Raw genomic sequence first — 20,224 nt, forward strand, 5'->3', positions numbered from 1 at the left:
AGTCCCCAGTGCTGGGCTGGTGCCTTTGCGGGCCTGTCTACCTGAGAGGCAATAAACGCAAGCTGGCAGGCAGAAGGGCATCGCTTCCTCGCGCCTCCGGACCCCAGAGGCTGTCCGCGAAAGCATCTCCCATTCCCGGTTTTTCAGACGGGGAGACTGAGGGCTTCAAGCTCCAGGGCTTGCCCGAGTCCAGTCGCATGGCAGCCCTGTCCCTAGGCTCAGTGGGTGGCACAGCAAAACCCTGGGGGCGCGGCAGGGCTGGCGGTGAATCCGTCCACCTCAGGTGTGAACCTGGAAGGCTCAGAGCCGGGCTGAGGTCGCTGGCCATCTTCTCCCTCTTTCCCCAGCTTGGCTCTCCAGGAGCCTGGAACCTGCTGGAGATGTGTGAGCCAGCAGGCAGCGGGAGGAGGGAGCCCAGGCTGGGTCCTCGGGCGACGGTTTCCATCGGATGGGACATGGGAGGGGCAGGCGGCAGGCTGAGCCCCTTCTGGGACAGGCGCCACCCCGCCTATGCCTGGCTCTCCCACCCACAGGTGAGCCTAGTGGTCACATCCTCAGCGGCCCCCTCGGCCCCCAGGCAGCAGGCTGAGAACCCTTCATCCTCTGAGCCCCCCCCACTGCCCCTCCAGCGCCTTCTCCAGTGGGCTGTCCCTGTCCCTCCAGTGTCCCTGCAGCCGAGCCCACCCAAACCCCACACCCCTCCCTCTCTGGAGGCTTCTCTGGATGCACAGGGCCTGGGTGTCCCCGTCAGGGCTGTCTCCTGGTGGCCAGGTAGCCGAGGAGGTACCCCAGCCCCAGCCCCGGGCCTCTCTGGATGGTGGGGAGCAGCTGTGCAGGCAGGATGGGGGCGGTGGCTAAGGATGGCCACGAGCCTGGAGCCCCAAGTGTTAGAACGTGAGCCCCACACCGCAGCCCACCCTGCAGGAGACGAGCATGTGCAGGATCTCCGGGGTCATCCGGCACTCAGACCACAGCTACGGGCTGACACCAGGGTCATCGCTGCTGTCACCACACCCCCCAGGCCCCAGATGCTGCTCGTATCCAACATGTGCCAGCCAGAGCAGCGCGATGGGTAGCCAGCCGGGCACACCAGGGGGAGGGTGAGGACAAGTAAGCACAGACGTGAGCTCCAGCTGCTGCCGTCCACCGTCTGTGGGCACCTCGAGTGGTGGCAGCCGAGTGTGGCGGCACAGATGAGGGAGACGAGGACATGCTACCTCCTCGCCCTCCTGGAGGGGTCTCAGTTACCTCCCTGAGCCTTGCACACCCTGTCTGAGGATCCCCAAAAGCTGACGTCCCCTAAGGAGCTTGGAGGGGCCACCGCCTGCCCCCCCCGCCCCCCCCTGTGCTCCTCCACACTGCTCCTCCTGGGCCAGGATACCTGGAGGGCCCTCTGGGATGGCAGCGACGGGGCCCGCCAGGGCCAGAGCCCCCCACCCTGGGAGATGCTCTGCCTCCCTCCTTCTCTTCTACCTTTTCTCCTTCCCCCTCCCTTCCTTGCCTCTCCGTCCACCCTTAATTCCACATAGCTTGTCATGTGGGGGCAGCCCACAGTCAGGTGCACATGTGACCGAATGAGATCATTTTGGATATGGCTGACTTCTTGGGGGGGGCCGGGGGCATGGAGCTTGCTGGAGATGGGAGGAGGGCTGGGCCAGCTTTGCTGAAGGGTCACCTTAGCACAAGACGGGACACTGTGGAGCAGCCTCCGAAGAAGAGTCCGCAGGGAGAGCCCACCCCCCGCTGGAGCAAGCTTGGAGTTCACGAGGAAGAGAAAAAGACAGCTTGGGGGGGGCGGTGCTGGGGGGTGCTGGGGGACGAGGGAGAGGTGGTCAGAGGGGCTGTTGTGGGCTGCGGGAGCCTGGACCCTTTGTGGCAGGACCTCGGCTTGAGTGACCCTCCGGGCCGCAGCTCCCCAAACAGCATCAGGATGCGGTGGCTGGCGCGGTGTCGCGGGCAACCAATGTGCCACGCTTGGCCCAGACCGCAGGAGCTCACAGGACACTGGCCGGTTACAAGTGCTGTGGTGCCAAAGGCCACACGGGGGGACCACTTTAGGGAAAAATCTTGCCCCCTTGCCATGCCTGGGGACCCAGTCCCTACCCAGCCATGGCCTCCCACAGGCCCCATCTGTCCCGAGTCCACCTGCCTGAGCCCCTCACTCTGCAGGTGATGGGGGTGAGCACTCCAGTGTGTGAAGCCAAGGGGGCCAGCTTCATGGTCTGAAGAAGGTTCCGTGGTCACCAAGCACTGAGTGCCTCTCACAGGCATCTCCTTCAAGGTGCCCTAGGTCAAGGACACCCTGAGGACCTCTCTCGCCTGCTCCTCCAGGTAGGGACCGCGCTCTGGCTGCTGCTGCCTCTAGCACCTGATTCACCCCAGGGGCGTTGTGGGGCAGGGCCCCGGGCTCCCACGGAGTGCACACCGAGGGACACTCCCGCAAGCCCACACTGGCTCTCCTCTGGCTGGGCGGACCTCAGAAGGCAATCGCTTTGCAAATCCTCCCCCGTCCGCGCTAATGCTCAGGACACCAAGAGGGCCACCGAGAGGGCACAACTCCCAACACCCCAAGGAGCACTGGGGGAGTCACTGGGATGGAGGACCTCATGCTGTCCGTAAAACCGCCTTGAGGTTTCAACTTCCAAAATTTACCTCGGAGGAAGAGGAAGAGGAAGAGGAGGGGGGCTGGGGCCGCCGCCAGGGGGCATCCTGGGTTGGGCGGGAGCAGCCGGGCGTGGGCTCAGGGAGGGGCTACACCTGACGCCATCATCTCCCCCAACAAAGAAAGGGATCTTCTTTTCCTGGCTCGGCCCCATACCGCCGGGCCGAGCGCGCCCTCAGGAGGACTTGTTCCTGTGTTCCCACGGGAGTCCCGGGGACCCCGCTGTGGGCCAGCCTGGCCCTTCCCGCAGGAGGGGGTGGGCGGGGGCCGCCAGGACCCCGGGGTCGCCGCAGGCAGGACCGTTGGGGCGCGCGCTGTGGCTGGGGGCGCCGGCCCGAGGGGAAGGAAGAGCCAAGCCGGCACCGGGAGGCCGGACGCTCCCCGACACCGCGCACCCCCGCACCCCGGCACCCCCAGAGGTCCGGCTGGGGGCAGGCGCGGGCGGCGTGGCGGGCGCTCCCTCTCCCCCAGGGGCCGCCCCGGCCCCCCCAGCGGGCAGAAGCCGAGGCGGCGCAGGAGGCTGGAGAGGAGGCCATGGGCGCGCACGTCGGGGCGCTGCTGCTGGCGCTGGCGGCGCTGCTGGTGCGAGCGGAGCTCGGGAGGCAGGGTGAGCCCCGCGGGGGCGGGCGGGGGGCGGGGGCCCTGCAGGTGGAGGGCGTGCAGGCGGGGCTGAGCTCACCCGCCCCCCGCCCCCCCAGAGTTTCAGGACCGCGACCAGCTGTTCGCAGGTAAGGCGCCGGGACGTGGGACGTGGGACGTGGGACGTGGGACGTGGGACAAGCTGCCCGCGGGCCCCGACCCCCGACCGCCGAGCGCGGGGGCGCCTCACCGTCTCCTCTCCCCCCGCCCCCCCCAGGTTTCGAGAACTCGTCGTTGCTCACGTGTAACTGCCGGGCCCCGGGGGGGGGGGGGGGGGGGCGGGCGCGGACCACGCGGGGAGGGTCCCCAGGCCCCGGGAGGCCCCCCGCCGCGCGACCCCCGACGCCCGCCGTCCCGGGAGCCCCTGCCCTTCGCGCCCGCGGGCTCGGCCGCCTGTTCGCCTGTCCGTCTGTCCGCCTGTCCGTCTGTCCGCCTGTCCGTCGCAGGGCCCTGCGGCTTCCACAAAATCCAGCCGCGCGTGGTGGGCGGAAAGGACTCAGAGCCGGGGTGCTGGCCCTGGCAGGGCAGCCTGCTCCGGGGGAGGCACCAGCACTGCGGGGCGAGCCTGCTCAGCGCCAGGTGCTCACGGCCACGCACTGCTTCCTCAAGTGAGTCGGGGGTGGGGGGCCCGGGTTCCGCCCCCTTGGGTGCCCCTCAGCCCCAGGCCCGGCTGCAGCCACGTGAGGAAAACCCTGTTCTCCATCTTCTAGAATGTTCTTCAGAACACTCACACACACTTTTGTACCATGCTTTTCTGGCTTTTCTCCCCAAGTAGCAGCGCCGCCATCCTCTTCCTCATCCCACCTTCCCACGGAGGTGTACCAGGAGGTGGAAGGAGGTGGGTAAGTGCTGGGCACAGAGACTGGCCTGTGGCCCCAGGTAGAGGCAGCTACTTGAATGCCACCAGCTTTGGTCCTGTGTATCCGTTCATTGTTTTTTAGGACGGCGGTGGGAGGTGACAGGCTGGTTGAGGGGCCACATCAGGCCCCAGGGGAGGCACCCGGCTGCCTCACCTCCATGTCCCCAAAGGCCTCAGATTCTAGGACTTTGGACTATCTTCTCTGGGCCGTCATCATTTCTACACTGGACACTTCGGGCCATGAAAGGAACTCTGTTGTTGTTGTCCAGGGTGCACCCTAGTAGCACCTGAAGCAGTCTCCCCTCAGGAAGTGGGCCCCAGGTGTGCTCAGGTGGCCCTCCGTTCTCTAAGGACTCATAACTGCTCTTTCCTCCCTTGCCAGGCACAGTGATCCCTCAAAATGGACGGCCCATATTGGTGAGCTGTCTTCTAGGCCACATTACTGGAAACTGTGGACCTTCTACCATCGTTACAGGGTGAAGGATATTATCATATACCCCCAATTTGAGGGGACTTCACTCAACGACATCGCCCTGCTGAAGCTGTCCTCTTCTGTCACCTACAATAAGTATATCCAGCCCATCTGTATTATGATCTCCTCCTCCAAGTTCCAGAACCAGACCAACTGCTGGGTGACTGGCTGGGGGGACATCCAGGAAAACCAGGGTGAGGCTGGGGGCAAGTGAGAGGTGCACAGGGGGTCTTATGTTCCACCATCTGTTCCACCCACACCAGCTTCAGCAGCCCCCACCTGGGTCTGTGCGCAGCTGGGTCCCTCCTGGGGGCAGCTCAGCATTGTCTGCTCCCCTGCTGTCTGCTGCTGCTCCCCCTGAAAGGACCAGACTTCCTGTCCCTGCACCCGGTTCCCTCTCCCATCCAGACACTGTGAGCCAGAAGCCTCAGTGAGAGGGAGGCCAGCTGGACCGGGGCTACACTCCCCAGGCTGCAGGGGCTTGGTAATTTTGGGGGTGGGCTTGTCAGAAAGGTCTCAGGTGTTTTGGTTTTTTTTTTAATTTCAGATTTAACTCACAACACATAAAATTCACCATTTAAAAATGTGCAACTGTGGCATTTAATACATTCATGGTGTATAACCATCAACGTTGTCAAGTCTCACAACATTTCCATCGCTCCCCAAGGAGATCTGACAATCACTGAGCAGTGACCGTGCCTTACCCTTTCTTTCCGGCCTTTGGCAGCCACTAACAAGCTTTTTGTCCTTATGGATTTATCTATTCTGGCTATTTCATGTAAATGGATTCATACACTCCGTGGCCCTTTGGTTACTTTCATTTAATGCAGTGTTTTCAAAATTTGTCCATGTTATAGTACGTGTCAGAATTTCGTTCCTTTTTTTTTTTTTTTTTAAGATTTTCTTTATTTGGGATCCCTGGGTGGCGCAGCGGTTTGGCGCCTGCCTTTGGCCCAGGGCATGATCCTGGAGACCCAGGATCGGATCCCACATCGGGCTCCCGGTGCATGGAGCCTGCTTCTCCCTCTGCCTGTGTCTCTGCCTCTCTCTCTCGCTCTCTGTGTGTGACTATCATAAATAAATAAAAATTTAAAAAAAAAGATTTTCTTTATTTGTTCTTGAGACACACAGACAGAGAGAGGCGGAGACACAGGCAGAGGGAGAAGCAGACTCCATGCAGGGAGCCTGATGTGGGACTTGATCCCAGGATTCCAGGATCACTCTCTGAGCTGAAAGCAGATACTCAACCACTGAGCCACCCAGGCGTCCCTAAATACCTCTTTTATTTTCTTTTGTGTATATACCTAGGAGTACAACTGCTGAATCATGTGGTAATTCCATATTTAACTTTTTGAGGAACCAAGAAGCAGCATTCCACAATAGCCGCACCATTTTACATTGCTATCAACAATGAATGAGGGTTAGAATTTCTCTTCTTCTCAATACTTGTTATTTCTATTTTTTTCCATACTAATGGATGTGAAGTGGTACCTCATTGTGGGTTTGATTTGCATTTCCCTAATGTGACCAGTAATACTGAGCATCTTTTCATGTGCTTTTTGGCTATATGTAGATCTTTCCTAGAGAAATGCCTATTCAAGGCCTTTACTTATTTTTACTTAAAGATTTTATTTATTTATTTGACAGAAAGAGAGAGAGCACAGATAGGCTGAAAAACAGGCAGAGGGAGAGATAGAGGCAGGCCCCCCACTGAGCAGGGAGCCTGATGCAGGGCTCCATCCCATGGCCCTGGGATCATGACCTGAGCTAAAGGCAGATGCTTAACCAGTTGAGCTACCCAGGCATCCCTACCCTCATCTTTTGATAGTTTGATGAAAATATATCTCAGTGTGGATTCCTTGTGTTTATCCTATTTGGAGATTGTTCAGCTTCTTCTGGATATAGATTCATATCTTTTAACAAATCCATGGCATTTTCAAGCTGGATGTTGCAGGTGTAGTATGTTAATCCTAAACTGTCTCAGTGTGTTTGTACCCCACCCCCTGCAGCCCTGTGCATGCTGTGGCTAAGGGACCTCCCCAGTGGTTCAGGTGGGGGCTGTCATCTCCCTTCTACAGAGAGGGAAACCGAGTGTCAGCTGTCCATCCATTGGCTCCTTCTGCGATGTTACTCATCACCCACCATGAGCAGGGTGCTGGGCTGGCACAGAAGAGTCCTCGAGAGTGATGTCCCCAGCTCTGTGGGTGCCCCAGGGACCTCACCCCTGTCCCAGATGGCAGAGGAAGGGCTAAAGTCATTGTCTCTCTCTCTCTGTCACCCCCAACCCTTGGCAGCTCTACTGCCTCCTTAGAATTTCCAGGAAGTGCAGGTCTCTATCATAAACAACTCCAGGTGTGACTACCTGTTCCAACAGCCCAGCATCCTCAGTTACAACCTCAATGACATGATTTGTGCTGGCTCCGAGGATGGTAGCCGTGATGCCTGTAGAGTGAGTGCTCCAGCCCCAACAGTGCCTTGCTGGAACCAGGCACCACCCCTCCGGACCTGGAGCCTGGGAGCAACCACTGTGATGCTCATCAACCCCTCTTAGCATGTATTTGTGAGAAAAAACAGAAGGCCTTAGTTATCCAGGCTGGAAGACAAGCATTGTTTTTCATTAATTGTACCTCCTTTTATCCTCACCTGAAAATGGGGGGGGGGCAAATAGAGACTATTGCCCCACTTTGCAGACGTAGAAACTGAGGCTTGTTCACTTCCGGGGTGGGGGGTAGGGTTTGCACCCAGTCTGCCCAGCTCCACAGTCCCTCCTACTGGCCCCACTTCTCCACTGGCCCCTCCGGCCTCACCCCAGGCCTGGCTCATCTGCACTGCTCCCCCGGGTGACTCAGGCGGACCCTTGGCCTGTGAGAAGAGAGGGCTGTGGATTCAGGTTGGAATCGTGAGCTGGGGATCCGGCTGTGGTAGGCCCAACCGGCCTGGCGTCTACACCAACATCAGTGCGTATTTCAACTGGATCAGGATGCTCATGGCCCACAGCAGCATTCAGAGGCCGGCCCCCTGCCTGCAGCTGCTCCTCCCTCTACTCTGGCTTGCCTCCCTCCTGTAGGTGGCCTGAGTCCAGCAGAGCCCCTGAGAGTTGGGGCCATCTGCTGAGCCAGGCCCGGTTCCCCCAACTGTCCCTTTTTAACCCTTTTTTAATAAACAGGTTTGCATGTTGGAGTCTATGCTTTGCAGAGCCTTCTGTGGCCCTGGGTGGCTCCCTGGGCACCCTCCCAGTCACCCCAGGACCACTTCCTGACTGGCAACCCTTGCTCCAGCTGTCTGCACCATGCAGGTCTGGGTTGTAAACCCCAGAGCCCTCTCCAGTTAATTCAGCCAGAAAGATAACTTATGAGAGGACATGAGAGCTGGCCAGCTCCCCTCTCAGGTTTGGCCCATGCCCCCAGAGATGGCGGTGTGTCCCCAGGGTCTCTTGTCACCATCCCACCAGCCCCTCCAGCTGCCCCAAGGGGAACACCTGTGGCCCCACTGCCACCAAGCCCTCCGAGGCCATAAAGGTCAGGAGCTGTGGGAGGACAGGAGGCTGCTGCTTTCATTCTTGTAGCACTTTTTTACGTGTTTGCATCAGCTAGGCTCCACAGCAAGCTGGGCCTGGGCTGCCCCAGCTCATCTTCACAACAGCCTTTTACAGAAGAGCAACCTGCCCGCACGGTGTCAGGCCTGGAGACGGAGCGTGCCACAGCCTAACGGCAGACACCTAGGGCTGGAGCATGGACAGCAGGGTCATGCCTTCCATCCGCTGCAGGTGAAAAGCTGGTGCCAGGATGCCGCCAGGTCGCCTCTCCTGTGGCCCTCGCCCTCACCCCCAGCCTGCCACCCTGCTCGGCCCGTTGACTCGCACACAGTGCCTGCTCTGCGCTGGGCTCGACCCTGGCCATGGAGGACTGTTAGGGACTGGATGTGCGGGTCCCCCCCCAAACGTTCACATATTGAAGCCCAACCTCCAGTGCCTATATTTAGAGATCAGGCCTGTATGGAAAGAGTCAAGGTTAAGATGGTTCCTGAGAGTGGGCTCTGATCCCGCAGGCCCCTCTTCTTGTAAGAAGAGTGCTCAGAGAGTGCGCCCTGCGTCCAGCACCTGCCCCCCACCAGGCGGAGAGGGGACCGCAGCCCACGCAGAAGGAACAGAGGTCTCGGAACAGGACCCACCTCCCCAGCACCTGGTTTATGGGCCTGGCAGCTTCCAGAACGTGAGAGATGTTCGTCCCAGTGGCTCAGTCTGGCATTGGGTTCTGGCAGCCTGAGCAGCGACAGACACCCAGACCCCACTTCACAGAGAGGAGCCGGACAGATGTGACTCAGGCCCCCTCCCTCACCGGGAAGGGCGACACTGGCAGGAGGGCTGGGTTGGAGGGACCTGGAGGGAACGTTGCGGGATGCGGAGTCCACCAGGTAAAAGGGCGCTCCCGAGCCTGCCTTCTGGGTGGTGGACACGGCCCAGGCCCCACCCTCCACCAAGCCTTGTCCCCAGCATCTGCCGGCATCCCCGGGGCCAGCAGCCTCACGTCCTGGCCACACCCAATTCAAGAGTGGACTGTGCCCCAAGGTCAAGTCTGCGTCTGCTTCCGGTCACGCAAGGAGTGCTGGCGGCTTAAAATTAGGGCAGAGCGCGGGTCTGGGTGGGCTCCTTGGGGCAGGTGGGGTCGCGGCTGCGCTGGGGTTTCGGGACAGAGCAGTAGTGTTGCCAGCGCCGACGACCCGCAGGGACAGCCGGGGACCTGCAGGGACAGCCACGAGTGAGGCTCAGGCTCAGTATTATCCGGAGCTGCCTGGCCGCGGGGGGGCCCCCCCCGCCCCCGCCCCCCGGGCCCAGCTCCCACCCCAGCTCGGCCCCTTGGCCCAAGCCGCATCCTTTGACAAACCCAGGTGTCCCTTTCCTTTCGCCTGGAAAGTGCTGCTCAAAACATCTTTGTTTGAGGCTGCTGGTGAAGCCGCAGCCCCGCCCTGGCTCCTTAATCGCCCCGGGCAGGGCCCCCACCCCCTCTGGCCCTTTAAGACCCCAGGGCCTCCCCTGCCCAGTCAGCAGGGAGTGCACCAGCCGAGTGGGTGAGAGCAGGGCTGGGGGCTGCCAGGAGCAGGCGCCCACCTGGAAGTAGGGGCCGGGCGGGCTCCAGGGCTCCTGCGGACGCAAGGGAGCTCACATCTTGCAGGGGTTGGGGGGACAGCCAGAGCCCCTAGGGTGTGGGCAGAGGGATGTGCATAGAACCTGTGCCCCGGGGAGACGCCCAGGACCTGGGTGGGGGGGTGCTGAAGGAAGGCAGAGGGTCTCTGGGGTCTGGGGCTAGGACCCTCCTCTCCTGTCCTTGCAGGCTCAGACCAGAGTCCAGACCCTGAGGGGTGCCGCCCTTCCCGGGCCCAGCCCCGAAGACAGAATGACCAGAATGACGGGGACTGCCTGCCTCCAGGCCTTGCTCCTGCTGCTGGGTGAGTGGGGCACAGGGGCTCGGGGTGTTCCCGGGTGTCCCGTCTCATCTCTCTCTGGCCTGGTGCCCCTAGAGTACTTCAGGGCACCCCGATCTGGGCTTCATGGGTTCCCATTCTCTCCCAGCTCAGGCCCATGTGTGTACCGGGTGAGACCCCACCTGCCAGTGCCCCGGGGAGGGTTAAATCAGGTAACCAGGCCAGCCTGCTGATTGCACAAAAGCCTGGCACCAGCTCTGAGCGACCAGTACGGTCCACCCTCCTTCCTAATCTGTGACCTCCCTCCCGCTCACCCCGTTATCTGACACCAAATTCATAATCCTGTCCCTTCTCTGCTTCCTCCTCCAGGAGCCGCTGGGACAGGGACGCTGGAATCCGCAGGTAAGGAAGCCGTGGAGTCCCTGGGCCAGCCCCTCCCTGACCAGGGCCCTGTGTCTCCTGGGCCCCAGCTCCCTCCCGCCCTCGATCCCCCTTGTCCCCTGCAGCCTGCGGGCAGCCCCAGGTGTCCAGTCGCATCGTGGGGGGCCGGGACGCCCGGGATGGACAGTGGCCGTGGCAGGCGAGCATCCAGCACCGCGGGGCGCACGTGTGCGGGGGCTCGCTCATCGCCCCCCAGTGGGTGCTGACAGCGGCGCACTGCTTCCTGAGGTCAGGGGGGTGCGGTGGCGGGGGGGGGGGGGGGGGGGGCAGGGGGAGGCAGGCGGGGGCGGCCGGCGCCCTCAGATGCCCCCCACCCGTTGCACAGGCCGACACTGCCATCCGAGTACCGCGTGCGGCTCGGGGCGCTGCACCTGGGCCCCGCGTCTCCCCGCGGGCTCTGGGCGCAGGTGCGCAGGGTGCTGCTGCCCCCGGACCACAGCGAGGAGCGCGCCCGCGGCGACCTGGCTCTGCTGCAGCTGCGCCGGCCTGTGCCCCTCAGCGCCCGCGTGCAGCCCGTCTGCCTGCCCGAAGCCTGCCCACCCCCCGGCACGCTGTGCTGGGTCACCGGCTGGGGCAGCCTCCACCCTGGAGGTGCGGTAAGGGGCCGGGAGGGGGGGGGTGGGCGGGGGGGGGGGAGGTGGCCCCGGGCGGGGAGGGGGGATCCCAGCCCCTGCGCTGTCCCAGTCGGGCACCACCTCTGACCTCCCTCCGGGGACCCAAAACTCCCTCCTAGCTCCTAGCTGGACGGCAGAGTCCACCCCCGCCTGGCGGGTCACGCTGTGAGCCCCTGCCTCTCCCAGTTCTCAGAAGCTCCCCTTCCTCCCTCCAGAGCCCCTTCCGGACTGGCGACCTCTGCAGGGAGTCAGGGTGCCCCTGCTGGACTCACGCACCTGTGACCGCCTCTACCACATGGGCACCAACCTGCCCCGCGGGGAGCACATAGTGCTGCCAGGGAGTGTGTGTGCCGGCTACGTCCAGGGCCACAGAGACGCCTGTCAGGTGTGGGAAGCTGCCTGGAAGCCCTGGGGTCTAGCTCCCAAGCCCAGCACCCTGCCTCCCTAGAACCCAACACCCAGGGCTGCCTGTCCTGGCCCCCAGCCAGGAGGCACCACCTCGGAGACTGGAGCCCCGGGACTGCCATGCCAAGTCGCCAGACGGCCCAGACCTAGGCTTGTCTTCCTCCTGCAGGGTGACTCTGGGGGACCTCTGACCTGTGTGAAGTCTGGGCGCTGGGTGCTGGTGGGTGTGGTGAGCTGGGGCAAGGGCTGTGCCCTGCCCAACCGTCCGGGCGTCTATACTAACGTGGCCACCTACAGCCCCTGGATTCGGGCTCACCTTAGCCTCTAGTGCAGTAACACTGACCTGGAGCTAGAGGCTGGGGGTCCCTCCGACGACCTGCACGTCTCCCCCACCTTGCCCCCTCCTCCTTGAGGCTTACAGGTGTCATCCATCTGTTCACCCCCTGCCTCCCTGGGGCTCACCAAGCCCAGCCGCCAGCCATCCTGCAGGAGCCTCCCATGTGTCCTGGTCTCATGATCCCTCTCTCCCCTTCTGTTCATATTTACCCTTTCCAGCTCCAACCAGGGGCTGGGCCTGCGTCCCCAGAGACAGACAAGCCAGGTGGTGCCCGGCCCGGCCTCTGTGCCCCTTTTTTTTGCAGGAAGTCAAGGAGATTCAGGGACCCAGTTCCTCCCCGCAGCCTCCAGATGAGAGCCCCCCAGGCCAAGCCTGAACCCGGCGGAGCCCACCCAGACTTCTGGCCCACAGAGCTGTGATTTAATAAACTTGGGTTGTTTCAGGCTGCTATGTTGGTAATTGTTGACTACAGAGCAATAGCAAACGAACATAGACCTCGCCTCACTGCCGTGGAGGTACCCCCAGGGGTCTAGAAGGCTCAGGAGCCTGGGGCACCTGGCATCATGCCCTCTACCCAAGAGGAGCTGGGAGCCCCAGGCAGGCCTGGCCAGAGCTTCTGCTGTGCCTGTTGTTTGTGTGGCTACAGCCATCCTCCCAGGGGGAGTCTGGGGCTGTGTCCCAGCCATGGCAAGGCCCACAGACCCGGGCCACTCCCCTACCCCCACCCCTTGCCCCCTGCATCTGAAAACTGGCCTAGGCCCCTTGCAGCTCCCTGCCCACCCTTGTGGGCCTGGGACCCGGTTCCTGTTCCCCCCTGCCATCTGCTTATCCCCAGGCAGAAGACCATCCAGCCCAATAGATACAGCTCAGTGTCTAGAACTACAGAGGGAATAGGAAACACCACCACCTGGAAACCCCAAAGCCTAAAGGGGGCAGTGGGGGAGGGCACGGAGGCCTGCCTCAGAGCTGCAGCCGCTGGGGAGGGCCTGAGGCTTGCTGGCTCCCTGTCCCCGCCCTGGGGAAGAGGGTAGCTGCAGCAGGCTGGTGCTGCTGGGCCAGGCCCCGTGGGCAGGGTGGGTGCACAGACTGGGCGGGGGGAGTGGGGGACTCCAGACTGCTCTCTCCCTGCGGCCGGGGCCCATCCATCTGGGGAAGCGCTTCACGGTCCTTGGGGGACGGTTATCAGGGAGCAGGGTGTCCAGGACGGGGTATGGCTGTGGGCGCGTCAGCAAAGGGACCCTGGTGGTCCCTGCTGGGTGATGCTGGCCACCCCTGCTCCCTCCCTCGGCCTGGGGCCTTCCCAGGGACGCCACCTGTGGCATTAATATGGGAACAAGCCAGGGGCTGGGAGCCTGTGGGCCGCAGCCTTGGACCTGCTGTGATTTGAGTAGCGGTCCCTCCCTGCCCCCTTCAGAGAGCCCCGTTTCTGAAGTATAGCCTGGGAGCTAAACAAGGGGGTCCGGAGCTGGAGGGACAGAGGCTGGCCCTGGAAGGGAAGGGTCAGCGGGTGAGAAGAAATGAGCTGCTCCGCATTGAGCCCTTACCAGATGCCACGCGATGGCTTGGCGGCACCAGCTGCTGGGATCCTCACCTGACACCCAGGTGTCACACGGGGAAGCCAAGGCCCGGGCTCTGCTGCAGCTGGTAGATGGTAGGCTGGGATTCTGGGATTCCCGCCCAGGGTCTGCTTCTGGAGGCAGCTGGGGATGGCAGAGGGGGTCATAATCCCCTCTCCTCTCTCCACTTCCCAGCAGTGCAGGCTCCCAGCTCCCCTCTTCTCAGCCCCTTCCTGATGTGTAAGTTGCCTCTCTTCGCCCAGCAGGCTCAGTGGCATAACACCCTGTGCTGGCGCATCCCGCCTGCCAGCGAGGTCAGCAGGGGTGGGGGGACTGCATCAGCCACAGCTGCTTACTGCCCCTGGCCTCACTGCACCTGCCTGACCTTCGAGGCGACAGGCTAGGAGGCTGTGCGGCCAGGAGGGGAGCACCAGGGCGGCAGGGCTGGTCCTGGGAAGTCCCGGGCATCCCATGGGGCATGCTGGGCTCCCACCTCAGGCCACCATTTGCTAGCTGCCCACCTGCTCTGGCAGGTGATGCTGCAACAGGATGGCCTCGCCTCCTCCAAGAGTACTGACTTGACCTCAGTATCCCCTCCTGTCATCTGAATGGATGCCACCCACCCTGCCGTAGCTGCTGGGAAGGCTAAGGAAATGGCTAAAGCGCTCACCCTTCTGCCCACTGGGCACGAATGCCGCACCTGGCATGAGCACGTTCTTGGCGGCTCCAAGAACACCTCGTGGGTGTTTTCAATTTCACCGATGGGCAGACAGGCCCAGAGAGGTTAGGGGGCGTGCCCTAAGGCCCATAGCAGGTGAGGCAGAACCGGTCAGAGCTGGGAACCGGGTCAGAGCTGGGCAGCTGACTCAAATTCCATACTGAGCTGTAAATCTTCCCTTGTGGAGATGAAAGTAGTTGTAAAACACTCTACAAAAGAGAGGCACCCCCAAGAACTACCAGTCATGATAATTATATGTTAATCAATGCTTTTAAAAAAAGGAGAGGAAGGCCCACTAGGCTGCTGCCCTCTCCTTGGCACACCGTTTCCCTGTCCCGTGCTCTCCTTCCTCAGCAGTACAGGATCTAAGGCCTCCAAACCTCTGTAGCAAAGATGCTGAGATTAAGATGGAAATCTTGGGCCTGAGCCAAGGACTAGCCAAGCTGTTACTCGCCCACTGCCACTGCCGCTGCCGCTGCTCGCAGGCCATGACACCGACGTGGAGGTCAGCCCCGGGCTAGGGAACCAGGGGAAGCCAGGCCGCCCAGGCCCAGGGAGGGAAGAGTGACAGGAGGGGCGAGGACTGTGCCCCCCCCCCAGGAGGCAGGGGCTAGAAGTAAAAAATGAGGAGTAGGGTTGCAGTTGTAGAAACACCTACTGAATACTGATTTTTTTTTTTTTAAGATTTTATTTGAGAGAGAGGCAGAAAGAAGTGGGTGGGGGGACAGTGGAAAGAGAGGGACAAGCAGACTCCCCACTGAGCATGGAACCCCATGCGGAACTCCATCCCAGGACCCCAGGATCCCACCCTGAGCCACCCAGGTGCCCCCTGAACACCATTTTTTTTTAAGATTTATTTATTTATTCATGAGAGACACACACAGAGAGAGAAGCAGAGACAGAGGGAGAAGCAGGCTCCACGCAGGGAGCCCGATGCGGGACTCGGTCCGGATCCCGGGGTCACGCCCTGAGCCAGAGGCAGACGCTCAACCGCGAGCCCCCCGGGCGCCCCCGAATACCAATTCTTGATGAAAATCTGCAAACTTTACAAACAACTGTTCTATCGTCTTAAAGAAGACGAAACTGGACTCTAACTGCCGAAAGCTGCCCGGGGGGACAGGTGGGGGCCAGGATTTGGATCCCTGGTGGTCCGCGCGCGGAGCCTGCCCTCCCCACTCGCCCCCCGCGATTAGTAGAAGGAAACCGCGCTCGGGGTGCAGGCGGGAGGCCGGCAGGGGGCACTCGGCCTCCCCGCCCGGCCGCCGCAGCCCCGCGGGACTAGCCGCCCGCGAGGGCGGGGAAGCCGCTCCATTCCAGGGGACATGCTGGGGGTGAAAGCCGCCCGCATGGCCCCTTCCCTGCGGTCTCTTCCTTGTCCTGCCGCGCAATTCTCTGCCGTCCCCCCTGAAGCCCAGTTTTGCTGGCAAAGCAACTGGCAGTTTCCGTTTCTTCGGGTGAGTCGCAGTCAGCCACCGGCTGGACTCAGGCCCCGCCGGCGGCATCTCCGGGTCCCGCCCGCTCGCAACTGTCAAATGCAGCCCCCCCGAGGGGCGGAGCCGGCGGCGGGGGCCTCCCGCGGCTCCTGGGGCCCCCGCCAGGACCCGGCTGAGGCTCGCGCCCTCCCGGGGCTGGCTGCGTCCCAAGGGGAGCTGCGACCGCGGGCGCGCGGCGGCCCCGCCCCCCCGGGGGCCGAGCGAGTTCCCCTGACCACCCCTGACCCCGACGGCCGCTTCCCGGGGTCCCAACAGGTCACCAAGCCCCGCTACGGCTGGTCGTGGAGATGGGGACGGCCAACCACGGGGGCGGCCGGAAGACCCAGAACCTCACCCCCGTGGCGGCCAGGGAGCCCCTCAATTATGAACAGACCCTCCTCCACCCCGACACACGCAGCAGCCAAGGGATCGCTGCGGCGCGAAAGTTGTGCCGCCCCGATGACCAGGATGCACAGCGGTCACACAGCCCTCCCTGGCCCGGGGGTACTCAGCACTCGCCGGGTCAGCCCCCCTCGTTCCCCACGGAGCGCCGAGGCTGCGCCCACACCTCCTGACGGCACGCGGTGGGGGGGCGGGGGCCTTCCGCTCTGCCACTCCCAACATGGCGCCGCCACCTGCCGCGCCGGACCCCGTCCCACGCCCACCACGCCACGGCGCCAAGATGGCCGCCCGCCGCGCGGTCCGGCCGAGCCGGGGGCGCATCACTTAAAATGGCGGCCGCGGGGCGGGGCCACCGGGCGCGAGGCACGCTGGGGCGGGGCGCGCGGCCTGCCGGGAACGGGGCGGAGCGCGGCCGCGCCGGCGCGTCGAGGGGGGACAGGCAGCCGCCGCGATGGTGAGCGGGTGCGGGGGGAGGGGCGGCGGGCCGGGGCCGGCTGGGGGTGGCGGAGGGCGTCGGGCCGCGCGGGGCTGGGGGGGTGGCGGCCGGCGGGGGCGCGGGGGGTCCGGGCTCCGTGCTCACGCCGGCCCGCCGCCCCCAGGACGTGTTCCTCATGATCCGGCGCCACAAGACCACCATCTTCACGGACGCCAAGGAGTCGAGCACTGTGTTCGAGCTGAAGCGCATCGTCGAGGGCATCCTCAAGCGGCCGCCCGACGAGCAGCGGCTGTACAAGGTGCGGCGTGGGCGGGAGGGCGGGCGGGGGCGGCGGCGCTGCGCGGCGGCCGCGTCGTTGGTGTAAACAGTGGCCGGAACTCCCCCGCGTGGAGGCGAGGCGGCCGGCTGGGGAAACTGAGGCTGGGCGAGGCGGCCTCGCAGCCCAAGGTCAGCAGCGGCCGAGCGCGGGATTGAAGCCCCGGCCCCCGGCCCCCGCGGGCCGGTCGGGAGAGCCCCCAGCCCTGATGGGCGGCAGCCGAGCGGCCCAGCCCAGCGGGCTTCCCTGCCCCTCCCCCGAGCTCCTGCGGGGCTCTGCAAGCCCGTCCCGCCCTCACTGGTCAGCCGCAGCCGTGCGGCGAGGGCGGCTTGGGCCGCTGGGTCTTCACGGGGGAGGCCGGTCGTCGCCTTGGCCCGACGCAGGGGTCTAGGGGCAGGGGCCCCGCTAGGTGCGCTGGCCTGATCCTCGCCGGAAGTCATTCCCGACCGAGCTGGCCGCGGTCAGTCTCTGGGCTTCCCCGCTGCGTGTGCCCCTTCTGGGCCCGGTGCTCTCTGCTTTCCGGGTCGGCTGCCCTCGGCAAAGCCCCTGGCTGCCCAAAACGGTGCGAAAATTCTGGTAATTCCCATCTTACAGATGAGAAAACGAAAACCATACCTTCCAAGAGACCCACCACTTTGTCCAAGGTGGCGGAGCTGGGATTTAAAGCAAGTCTGCCACTGGACACACTGGGTCACTGAGTCTTAAAATTAGGATCACTTGGAGTTTGGTGGGGAAAGGAGATTGAGGAGCCCCAGTCTGGGAGGTTCTGGTTTTGGAAGTAATGCGCGTAGCCCTGGAAGTCATGTTTGGTATGCTCTGGGGGTGGTTCTCGGCCCTCCTGGGGGCCATCTATCTTCCCTCTTCTGACTTTCAGGGTACTTGCTGACCAGGGAAGTCCTTGGGACTCACCCCTCCTGGGGCCTCTCCCAACACCCTGCCTGCCTCTCTCCTCAGGATGACCAGCTTCTGGATGACGGCAAGACACTGGGAGAGTGTGGCTTCACCAGTCAGACGGCGAGGCCGCAGGCCCCAGCCACTGTAGGGCTGGCCTTCCGAGCAGGTGAGCGGGGGCAGCCAAAGAAAGGGGTCACAGGGAGCCTGCTGCTGTTCCTCCCAGCCTCTAGGGCAGTGTCTTATGACAGTGTTTCCTTACAAAGGGGGGGGGGGAGGGCAAAAGAGATGCTTGTCAAAATTGAAGCCTAGGGACTAGGGGACGCCTGGGTGGTTTGGGTGGTTTAGCGCCTGCCTTCGGCCCGGGCGTGATCCCAGAGTCCCGGGATCGAGTCCCACATTGGGCTCCCTGCGTGGAGCCTGCTTCTCCCTCTACATGTGTCTCTGCCTCTTTCTCTGTGTGTCTCATGAATAAATAGATAAAATCTTCAAAAAAGAAAAATTGAAGCCTATTTCACAAGGGATTGAAGTATTCCTAATCACAATACCAGCTTTGTTTTTAAAGAGGTCTTAGTGAGTCCTGGGCCTTGTATTTTATATCCATTGTCCTATTTAATACTCCGCAGCGTGAGAGGGAAGCACTGCTGTCCCCACTTTGGAGACATGGACGCTGAGGCTTGCTGGCAGTCACGGGGGAGAGCTGTGGTTCAGATGCAGACAGGCTGGACCTTGCCTGAGCTGGGCACCATACCAAGCAGTCTTTGCCAGGCATCGCTTAATCCCCCGGCATCTCTGTGCATTCCAGACTGGTATTGTGCCCATTTTAAGAATGAGTAGCTGAGCCTGAGGAAATTAGGTCACTTGCTGGGACTGCCAGGCCTGGAATTGATGTTCAGCCCCTGCCCTAGTATTTAAAAATCCAAGGGATACCTGGGAGTGGTTCACTGCTTTCCGTATATGTCCTTCCTATAAGAAAAAGGCTTCAATTTTGGACTGGACTGGCTGTTGTTTGCTCCTCCCACAGGTTACTTTTGTTGCAAAATGTAAGGGGGGGGGTCCTTATAGAGTTCTAACACAGGACTCTTCCCACCCTAAACTGGCTGCTCAGTCAAATCAAGTGTTAAATAGCATTTTTCCTAGACTATTAACCAAAAATGAGAGGCGATGAAAGAGAGAGTGGTCATTGCAGATCTGTAGCTTGGAAGATGAAGCCATTATTAAGCTGGGCCAGGGGGGTCTTTCTTTCAGTTCACTGTTGACATCTAGGTTGGAAAATCATGTGAGGGGTCTTGTGCCCTGCAGGATGTTTACCATCTCTGGCCATTACTATGGAGGGCTATACACCCGCTCTGCCAATTGCTTCAAAACCCTGCACCAGGAAGAGATAAAATCTCCCTGTTGGAAAAAAGTGCAGGAGAAAAGTGAGGAAGCAGGGCTCATTTGCTCTGTGCTGAGGTGACAGGAACAAGAAGGGCCCATTTGGAACTGGTGGTAATGGGGGAAGCAGCTGGTCAAAAGAAACCTCCATTTTGGCCAGCGGTAGGTAAATACTCTTGTAGCAACGCACAGGCATTGAAATGCACCGAGTTGGTGTTTTTGATAATTTTGCCAGCAAGAGTGAGGAGCAGAGTGGAGAGGCAGAGACGGACTTCCAGCTAAGCAGGGGGAGCTAGGAATCAAGACCTGAGCAGAAAGCAGATGCTTAAGCTTAAAGGACTGAGCCACTGCTGCGGTGCAACGGCTATATAGAATGGCTATATAGAATGGCGGGGGAGGGCTTCTCTGAGGTGACTTGGGGTTGACACTCAGCCTGCCCCCAACCAGCCACTCGCAGTGGGAATTCTCAGGACCATCAAATACAAAGGCCCTGAGGCAGGAAAGAGCTTAATGGGTAAACTGTGGGAGCGCAGGAGACAGGTAGACCAAGGTATGGATGCGTAGACTTGAAATTTTATTCAGAGTGTTGGGGAAGCTATCGGGAGGTTTCAGGTAAGGGAAGAACAGTCTGGTTTGAACTCAAAATTGTGTGGTAGAGAAAAAGTGTGAATGGAACAGATGGTGGAGATTCTGGGTGAGAGGAGACAAGTGGGTAGGGGTCAGTACATGGGCACACAGGTAGGTGCAAAAGGTTGAGGAGGGGCAGGGATGTTGGAGATGGGCAATCTGGGTGGGAGGAGACTCCCTCTACAGAGGTGGGAATTTGCCCAGAGGACCCCAGAAGCTAGAGGTGGCTGCTCTCTCCAGCTTTCCCCACTCCCCCCTGTCCACCAGATGAAGCTTTCGAGGCCCTGCGCATCGAACCCTTCTCCAGCCCACCTGAGCTGCCAGATGTGATGAAGCCGCAGGACTCAGGAAGCAGCGCCAATGAACAAGCGGTGCAGTGAGAGGGCCCTAGGCCCGCCCCCAGTGCCCCCCAATAAAAGAGATTTGGGTGTCTGCCTGGTTGCTGCCTTTTTTGCGCACCCTCTTCTGACTCAGGCATTACCCTTTCCCTGGGATGGGGTCTGCCCCCCTGCAAGACTCCTTGGGCCCTTGCTTGCTAGGCCAGCAGGAGAGACCCCAAGCTCTGTGGGCCCAACCGTC

General features: G+C 61.8%; 3 protein-coding genes across 3 annotated transcripts; all 3 read left to right on the plus strand.

The window, feature by feature from the left end:
• The first annotated feature begins 3,196 nt into the window (after nucleotides 1–3,196).
• LOC129519834 (transmembrane protease serine 9-like) lies at nucleotides 3,197–8,340 on the plus strand. Its single transcript, XM_055340670.1, is given in 9 exon segments — nucleotides 3,197–3,269; nucleotides 3,361–3,390; nucleotides 3,519–3,909; nucleotides 4,012–4,143; nucleotides 4,543–4,826; nucleotides 6,927–7,081; nucleotides 7,445–7,695; nucleotides 8,084–8,150; nucleotides 8,275–8,340. Coding segments are annotated over 9 exon segments (1,449 nt in total).
• A 1,694-nt stretch (nucleotides 8,341–10,034) lies between these two features.
• Nucleotides 10,035–11,841, plus strand: LOC129519835 (serine protease 33-like). The gene is made up of 6 exons (XM_055340671.1): nucleotides 10,035–10,077; nucleotides 10,423–10,455; nucleotides 10,560–10,722; nucleotides 10,820–11,085; nucleotides 11,324–11,493; nucleotides 11,683–11,841. The coding sequence occupies exons 1-6, from the start codon at nucleotides 10,035–10,037 to the stop codon at nucleotides 11,839–11,841; spliced, it is 834 nt and encodes a 277-aa protein (XP_055196646.1).
• A 3,582-nt stretch (nucleotides 11,842–15,423) lies between these two features.
• On the plus strand, nucleotides 15,424–20,077 carry ELOB (elongin B). Its single transcript, XM_055339409.1, has 4 exons — nucleotides 15,424–15,578; nucleotides 16,598–16,732; nucleotides 17,705–17,810; nucleotides 19,913–20,077. The coding sequence occupies exons 1-4, from the start codon at nucleotides 15,447–15,449 to the stop codon at nucleotides 20,023–20,025; spliced, it is 486 nt and encodes a 161-aa protein (XP_055195384.1). The 5' UTR covers nucleotides 15,424–15,446; the 3' UTR covers nucleotides 20,026–20,077.
• The last annotated feature ends 147 nt before the right edge of the window (nucleotides 20,078–20,224 follow it).

This window comes from Nyctereutes procyonoides, unplaced genomic scaffold (assembly GCF_905146905.1).
Source record: "Nyctereutes procyonoides isolate TBG_1078 unplaced genomic scaffold, NYPRO_anot_genome, whole genome shotgun sequence".
Taxonomy (NCBI): Eukaryota; Metazoa; Chordata; class Mammalia; order Carnivora; family Canidae; genus Nyctereutes; species Nyctereutes procyonoides.

Excerpts from the sequence above, each read along its gene's own strand:
- LOC129519835 (XM_055340671.1), top strand. The coding sequence starts at position 10,035 with ATGACGGGGACTGCCTGCCTCCAGGCCTTGCTCCTGCTGCTGG. Across the intron at positions 10,723-10,819 it reads GCGGCGCACTGCTTCCTGAG|GCCGACACTGCCATCCGAGT; the intron begins GTCAGGGGGGTG and ends CCCGTTGCACAG. Across the intron at positions 11,494-11,682 it reads GCCACAGAGACGCCTGTCAG|GGTGACTCTGGGGGACCTCT; the intron begins GTGTGGGAAGCT and ends TTCCTCCTGCAG.
- ELOB (XM_055339409.1), top strand. The coding sequence starts at position 15,447 with ATGCTGGGGGTGAAAGCCGCCCGCATGGCCCCTTCCCTGCGGTCTCTT. Across the intron at positions 15,579-16,597 it reads GGCAGTTTCCGTTTCTTCGG|GACGTGTTCCTCATGATCCG; the intron begins GTGAGTCGCAGT and ends CGCCGCCCCCAG. Across the intron at positions 17,811-19,912 it reads AGGGCTGGCCTTCCGAGCAG|ATGAAGCTTTCGAGGCCCTG; the intron begins GTGAGCGGGGGC and ends CCTGTCCACCAG.